General features: G+C 34.4%; 1 protein-coding gene across 9 annotated transcripts in view; it reads left to right on the forward strand.

Annotated features, from left to right (window-relative positions):
- Positions 1–7751, forward strand: part of TSGA10 (testis specific 10) — an 86116-nt gene extending 78365 nt beyond the window's left edge. For 7 of the 9 annotated variants that reach the window (XM_065929737.1, XM_065929740.1, XM_065929733.1 and 4 more), the window contains 3 exons: positions 586–690; positions 854–1003; positions 6976–7751. In XM_065929737.1, the coding sequence (XP_065785809.1) occupies positions 586–690; positions 854–1003; positions 6976–7000 (280 nt within the window). In that variant the 3' untranslated portion in view covers positions 7001–7751. The remainder of the gene's footprint in view (positions 1–585; positions 691–853; positions 1004–6975) is intronic. The other 2 variants (XM_065929734.1, XM_065929735.1) reach the window with 2 other exon arrangements.
- Positions 7752–7987: the final 236 nt, after the last annotated feature.

A 7987-nucleotide genomic window follows, 5' to 3' on the forward strand; every position in this document is an offset into this window, starting at 1 on the left:
TATCTTCCTCCTGGTAGTGTGCTTATCACAGGGTTTTGGAGGCATTGTTTAGCCCTAAGGAAGATCCTGTTAAATTGAAGAGATTTTGTCTTTAACAGTTGGATATATCAAATTTCATTACACACATATAAGGCATTTAGTCAATTAGATATACATATATGCACCAACTGCATATTCGTTGTGGTGCTAGTGAATTCCAGTGTTACATGTGTTAGAATATGCATATCATACCATGAAATAAATTGTAAAAATTATCTGCAGTGAACTGATAATATAGGTAGATAATGGTATTACCATATCTAAAAATAGGGAAAATGAAGTTTAACTAATTGAATGGGGCTAAGACAGCTTAAAGGGCTTTTAGTAGACTACTTTGCACATTTACTGCATCTAAAATTGGCATGTTTTATTTTAATTTATTTTATTTGTATGAAATTGACATATTTTAGATGCACCAATACATCTCTGAAAATCAGAGTGTTGCTTGGCCTCAGCTGAGAAACCGTGGCCAACGTGGTTTCAGGTGCCCTAGGAGTACTTTGGTATTCTGCCTTTAATCGACCATCATTCACGTTCTATATACAGGGCCATCCAGAGTAGGGACGTGGCCCAGTTCAGGAACGTCGTGACGCAGCTGGAAGCTGACTTGGACATTACAAAGAGACAGCTAGGGACAGAGCGCTTTGAAAGGTAGGTTCAGCAGCTGGAAAGCACTGTGTCTGGGAGAAAAACAGACTTTGGTTATTTCATGGTGATTAGATTTTAGGGTATGATTTGAACTGCAGTTTTACAACAGTGTTAATAATGTTGCTGGATATAAAAGTTCAGTTAAAGTGTCCCTCTTTTGCTCTAGGGAGAGGGCTGTGCAAGAACTCCGCCGCCAGAATTACTCAAGTAATGCTTATCATTTGAGTTCCACAATAAAGCCAAATACAAAATGTCACTCACCAGAACGTACTCACCATCGATCTCCTGACCGAGGCCTAGATCGATCATTAGAAGAGTAAGTGACTTAAGGATCCATTCTTTAGGGAACCATATAGCAATAAGCACTGAATATTTGAGGGAGTGAGAAAACTCAGTAACCATCTACCATTAACAGTGCTTTTTAAACATCATTATATAATTGGATATGTTGACATTAAAAAAAAGTATTTTGATAATTAGTGTCATATAAATATGTTAAAGAAATATGTCTATTTTATCTAAAGTTTACATAAATTTTTAAAATCTGATTTTCTTTAATTTCTATAACATACATTTTTACATACTTTCATTAACAAACTATTGGCTAATTATTGTAGCCCCCAAAATACATATACTCTAGGAAAGTAATAGGCTAATTTTTCAAAGTAAAATATTTTAGCTGTATTCCTATATGTCAGAAACTCTGTAAAAACATTTTTATTTATAAATAATTTCAAACTTAGAAGTTAAAAATAAAACAATGCAAAGAACATCTGTACACCTTTTATCCCTACTCACTGTTATGAAAATTTTACTCCGTTTGCTGTTTCTGTGTTTATGAGTCAGTATGAGCTGTCTCCGACATTCATACTCTTGCACTTTCTCCTCCCTGTCTTCCTCTCTTGCCCTGCTCCCACCCACCCACTCCCTGCAACAGACATTTAAAAACAATAACCAGTACCTCCAGTTGGAACCATCTTCATAGGTTTCTCCCTTGCCTCCTTCCTTTCTGTATTTGTATGACACCCTTTTTTCTCCAGTGAGAGGCCTCAGTTCAGTTCAGTTCAGTCGTTCAGTCATGTCCGACTCTTTGCAACCCTATGAACCGCAGCACACCAGGCCTCCCTGTCCACCACTAACTCCTGGAGTTTACTCAAACTCATGTCCGTCGAGTCGGTGATGCCATCCAGCCATCTCATCCTCTGTTGTCCCCTTCTCCTCCTGTCCCCAATCACTCCCAGCATCAGGGTCTTTTCCAATGAGTCAACTCTTCGCATGAGGTGGCCAAAGTATTGGAGTTTCAGCTTCAGCATCAGTCCTTCCAATGAACACCCAGGACTGATCTCCTTTAGGATGGACTGGTTGGATCTCCTTGCAGTCCAAGGGATTCTCAAGAGTCTTTTCCAACATCACAGTTCTAAAGCATCAATTTTTCGGTGCTCAGCTTTCTTCACAGTCCAACTCTTACATCCATACATGACCACTGGAAAAACCATAGCCTTGACGAGATGGACCTTTGTGGCAAAGTAATGTCTCTACTTTTTAATATGCTGTCTAGGTTGGTTGTAACTTTCCTTCCAAGGAGTAAGTGTCTTTTAATTTCATGGCTGCAATCACCATCTGTGGTGATTTTGGAGCCCAGAAAAATAAAGTCTGCCACTGTTTCCACTGTTGCCCCATCTGTTTGCCATGAAGTGATGGGACCAGATGCCATGATCTTAGTTTTCTGAATGTTGAGCTTTAAACCAACTTTTTCACTCTCCTCTTTCACTTTCATCAAAAGGCTTTTTAGTTCTTCACTTTCTGCCATAAGGGTGGTGCCATCTGCATATCTGAGGTTATTGATATTTCTCCCAGCAATCTTGATTCCAGCTTGTCCTTCTTCCAGCCCAGTGTTTCTCATGATGTACTCTGCATATACGTTAAATAAGCAGGGTGACAATATACAGCCATGACATATTCCTTTTCCTGTTTGGAACCAGTCCAGTTCTAACTATTGCTTCCTGACCTGCATATAGGTTTCTCAAGAGGCAGGTAAGGTGGTCTGGTATGCCCATCTCTCAGAATTTTCCAGTTTATTGTGATCCACAGAGTCAAAGGTTTTGGCATAGTCAATAAAGCAGAAATAGATGTTTTTCTGGAACTCTCTTGCTTTTTCGATGATCCAGCGGATGTTGGCAATTTGATCTCTGGTTCCTCTACCTTTTCTAAAACAAGATTGAACATCTGGTCAACATCAAAATGTTCACTCAACAATGATAACAGTTATTCCTTTGCTCAATCCCAGAGTGTGTCTAAAGTACTTTCAAGATTTCTTCATCTATGAACTATACTACAGGCAACTATGAACTACAATAAACAGGCCAACTTAGAAAAAAGTTCAAAATCTGTTTGCAATTCTTCCTTCCTGTCCCATACATGACCTTTCCAAAGTCTTGAGGGCATATAGTCAAATACTGTGTTCATAAATTACTTGGATTATTTTTTTTCACTCTCACTGTGATGATGGTATACATTTAAAATAACAGTAGATTCATTTGTTTCAATTTGCTTTCATTTTTCATTTTTCTTTATTATGCTGAGATGTCCTAGCCAAGAAGAAGAGATGTTCCATTGGAACAATGTTCCATTGTTCAAATTTGCTTTGTGTCTTTAAGGAATGGCTTGTAGTTTTTCTTTAAATAGGTTTTGAATATTTCTTGTAAAATTCACTCCTGAATATTTTATTACTTTTTTGTTATTATTGTAAATGGAGTTTCCTCCATATATTATATATTCAAATGATGCTACTTTTGCATGTTAATTTCCTAGCATGTTATCTTGCTAAATTCTTTTATTTCATTAAATTTCATTATTAATTCTTTAGGGGTTTCTAGGTATACTATCATGTCATCTGCAGAAAGATATTTATTTCTTCTTTTCCTATTTTTATCTCTTGAATTATATTCTCTGGTTAATAGCATTTGCTAGTATCATCAGAATAATGACAGATAGTCGTGGCAAAAGTGGAATTTCTGTTTTAATTATGACCTGTAGTGGGAATATCTCTTTTTGTTGTTTTTTTTTCCTGTTAATTAAGATACTAGTTTTATGATTCATGTTTATATATTTTATGGTATTAAGGAAATACCACTTATTCCTATTTTTTTCAAGATTTTTTTAATTAGGAAACTTTTTGTCAAGGACTTTTTTTTAGCATCTATGAAGATATGGTTTTTCTCTTTATAATTATTAATATGTGAATATATTAATTAATTTTTCAACTATTGAACCGTGTTTGAATTTCTGACATACATGAGAAATTGGTCATAGTCTATTATTTTCTTAGTGTTAGGTAATATTTTATTTATTTTAGATTTGTATATCAATATTCATAACTGATATTGACCTGTACTTATCTCTTTGTGCTTTTTCTGTTAAGTTTAGATATCAATGTTATATCTGCTTCTAAAAAAATAATTTGGAAGTTTTTGTTTACTGTAGTTTGAAACAAGTTATACAGTTGGGGATTATCTGATTTCTAAAGAACCTTGACTCTTTTTTTGTGGGGTGTACTTCCTTGGTAACTTTTTCTATTTCTTCTTTGGAAATTAGTCTTTTTAAGCTATATCTGTGTAAAAATTATCGATGCTTTTAACTCTAGGTTTTCAGCTTTATTTGCACAGAAGTAACGAATGCAATATCTTATAAACTTTTAAATTTCTTCTATGTCAATAGTTATATCCTGTTGCCATTTCTTATTTGTGTATATGTGCTTCTCCCTTTTGTTTGTTGATTACCTTAGCCCGTGGTTTGTTTACTTATTTCATTGCTTCAAAGAACCAGCATTTTGATTTATTGATTTAATCTATTTTCTTTCTCTACCTTATTAATTTCTGTTTTTATTTACATTAGTTCCTTCCTTGTGCTATTTTTTCATTTACGTTGTTGATTTTTTTCCCCTAGGTTTTTGAGTTAGAAATTTTATTCATTTATTACCATTCTTTAACTTTTATCAATGTAGATATTCAGGGTTATGAATTTTTCTATGATTACTGCTTTAAGTATATCCCACAGATTCTGATATATAGTGTTTTCATGATCATTATTTTTCAGAATTTCTTTAATCTTTTTTGTACTTTCATTTTTACCCAAGAGTTATTTGATAGAAAATCTTTTAATTTTCAGTGAGAAGAGTTTTTTGTTTGTTTTGGTTTCATTTTTAATTCTCAGTGTTATTGTGTATATTATTTGTAATACTTCTATTTTATGGGAACTACTGATGTTTTCTTTATACTTTACTACATGTTCAAGTTTTGGTAACAGTTCATGTACACTTGAGAAGATAATATTCTTTCTTATCAGAGTATAGTGTAATATATCCAGAAGATTTACCTTTTTAATTTTACTTTGTTCTTTTATAATTTTTGTTCACTTGACTTGTGTTACTAAGAATGGCATTTTAAAATTTCCTACTATTGGTATGTTTTTATTTCTTCTTATATCTCCTATAAATTTTGTTTTACATAGGTGGTTTGCTGTTTTGTCTGTTGCATAGATATTCTGAATTATCATATCTTCACTGTGAGTTTGGCTTTTACAAAATGTTATTTTCTGATGCACTTAACTTTTTTGGAAGGAGGAAGGACTTGACGTCTACTTTGTCTGGTACTAGAGTTACAACTCCTATTTCCTTATTGGGTCCATTTGCCTGGTAAATCTTTGTCCATGTCTTTTTTTGAATCTCTGCATTTTAAATGTCTCTCTTGAGATAGTATGGATTTGAGTTTGACTTTATGAGCCATTTTGAAATTCTTTTTTTTAAAATAGGTGAATTAAGTTCCTTAACATTATGGATATAACTGTTAAATTTGGTCTCAACAGTTATATTATGATAACTGTTTACTATGTGATATTTGCTCTAATTCTTTCTCTGTTTGGTTATTCTTCTTTGCTTGTAACCATTTCTTTTGATATTCAGGAAGTTTAGTGTCTTATTATAATAATTACTTTTCTATTAATACTTTTAATAGTGTCCTTAAAGTATCCCTTTTAAAACTTTTAAGCTTTTGCTGTTCGTTTTAAATGGTGCCTTTTGAGTACCATCTAATATCTAGACATGGGCTTCCCTGGTGGCTCAGCAGTAAAGAATCCATCCGCGAATGCAGGAGACGCAGGTTCAATCATGCCTGAGTCGGAAGGATCCCCTGGAGAAGGAAATGACAGTCCACTCCAGTATTCTTGTCTGGGAAAATCTCATGAACAGAGGAGCCTGACAGGTTACAGTCCATGGGGGTCAACAGAGTTGAACACAACTTAGCGACTGAATAACATCATCTAGACAACAGTCAATGTACTTAATTTACTTTTCCAAGTAGCTTGTCTGTTTCCTGTTCCTATAATGTTTTCTTTTCAGGTTGCCATACAAATGGAATCATGTGGTATATAGTCTGCAGTGGCTGACTTTTACCCAGCCACTGGGTAAAATATTCGATTTTTATAGTAGAGATTTATTCAGGTTGTTGTATATATCAGATATTACTGGATATTGCTTTTAACTGCTGAATAGTATTCCATTGTGTGGCTGTAACACAGTTTTGTTTTGCTCTGTTTTACTCTTTATTTTGAAATAATTAGTCTCATAAGTAGATGCAGAAATAGTGCAGATGGCCCCACATATCCTCCGCCAGCTTCCCCAGTGGCCATGTCTTACAAACCACGAAATTGACATTGGTATAGCTAACTAGCTGATACACCTTATTCAGTTTTTGCTAGTGTGTGTGCAGTTTGTTTTTGTTTTTTGTTTTTTTACATACCACACATAGAACACCACCACAGTCAAGGTTCTGAATTGTCCCATCAGCCCCAAGGAGCTCATTCCTTCACAATACTCTTTCATGGTGACATCCTCCCGTCCACCTCCCTATCCCCGAGCAAACTCTACTTTCTTCTCTATCTCTGTAATACTGTCTTTTTGAGAGTGTTGTGTAAATGGAATCACACACAGGATGTAATTTTGTGAGAGTGATTCTTCTCTCTTAGCACAATGCCCGTGAGATCCATCCAGGTTGGTTATAAAGTCAATAGTTCTTTTCTTTTTATCATTGAGTCCATATGATTGCATTATATGGATTATTCACAGCTTCTGAAAACTGGGTGATAAAATACATTATATCTGACTTCCTTCACAGAAGCTGAGGGGAAAAAAATCCCAAGTATTGTCAAAGTAACACTAGAATACATTTTTTAATACATCATAAAATCATTGAGTTAAAATATTAATCTACATAACTTTTTTCTCTCTTATAGGAATCTTTGCTATAGAGATTTTTGACACATGGAAAGATTCTTCACATCCTTGGGAGAGGTCAAAGTTTCAAACTGATTTTTTTTTTTGCTATATGATTGCATTTATCTTTTGAATGCTTGACAATGTTAAATGAATTTATTAACGCCATGCCTCTGAATCTCTGTTTTCATGTGCCGTGCCATACCGCAGTGATCTGAGATGACTCATAAACACAAAAATGTATATGGCCCTTTCTATCCATACAGTAATAGTGAGTGTAAAACCTGCTTACTTCACTATTGACGACTGTTGTGTTAACTATCCGGAGTAAATAAAGAAGCTTATAAAAAGAGGGCAAAGTGTTTTAACAAAACTGATTTTTTTTCCTTTGTGATTTATGCTTTCATGGCTGGACAAACTGTGCCAAAAGAGGCGCAGTTTACCACTCCTGGCCTGGGACCCCATATGCCATTTTGGATCCAACCTGAAATGAATTCCGGGCCATGCTCTGACTCCAAAGCAGTATAGTAGGCGTGTGTCAGGGTTTTTAAATCCTTAGTGTTGTACCATTAATTAGCATACATTTCCTACAATTGTTTACCCCTACTATTTTTAGAAAGGTAGGTAATACTATCTCTGTCAAGAATGTAAGATTATTTTTTTAAAAATCTGTATTTTTCATACCTTTTCCTTTAAAATATTAAAATACTGCAATCAACTTAATTGCCATTTTATTTATTTATTTTTGCCTGTGGCAGCTGTCTATAATGTAGTGTAACAAGTTCAGTGATGTTTCTTTTTTTCCCCCAAAGTCTCCAAAATCTCTTAACCTTTTCTGGCCGTAGACTTCGATTTCATGTTGATATTACAGTCTGAACACTATTGTATTTTACTAACACAAGTTATCTGTACTCTTGCCATTTTAATAAAAAAAAAGTCCTGCCATTAATAGTATTCATATGATGTAGACAGTTTCTTATTTTATATAGTCACTACTCATTATGACTGCAGTAATGCAGGACAGTGCCCTGA

This window comes from Muntiacus reevesi, chromosome 3 (assembly GCF_963930625.1).
Source record: "Muntiacus reevesi chromosome 3, mMunRee1.1, whole genome shotgun sequence".
In the NCBI taxonomy this organism is placed as follows: domain Eukaryota; kingdom Metazoa; phylum Chordata; class Mammalia; order Artiodactyla; family Cervidae; genus Muntiacus; species Muntiacus reevesi.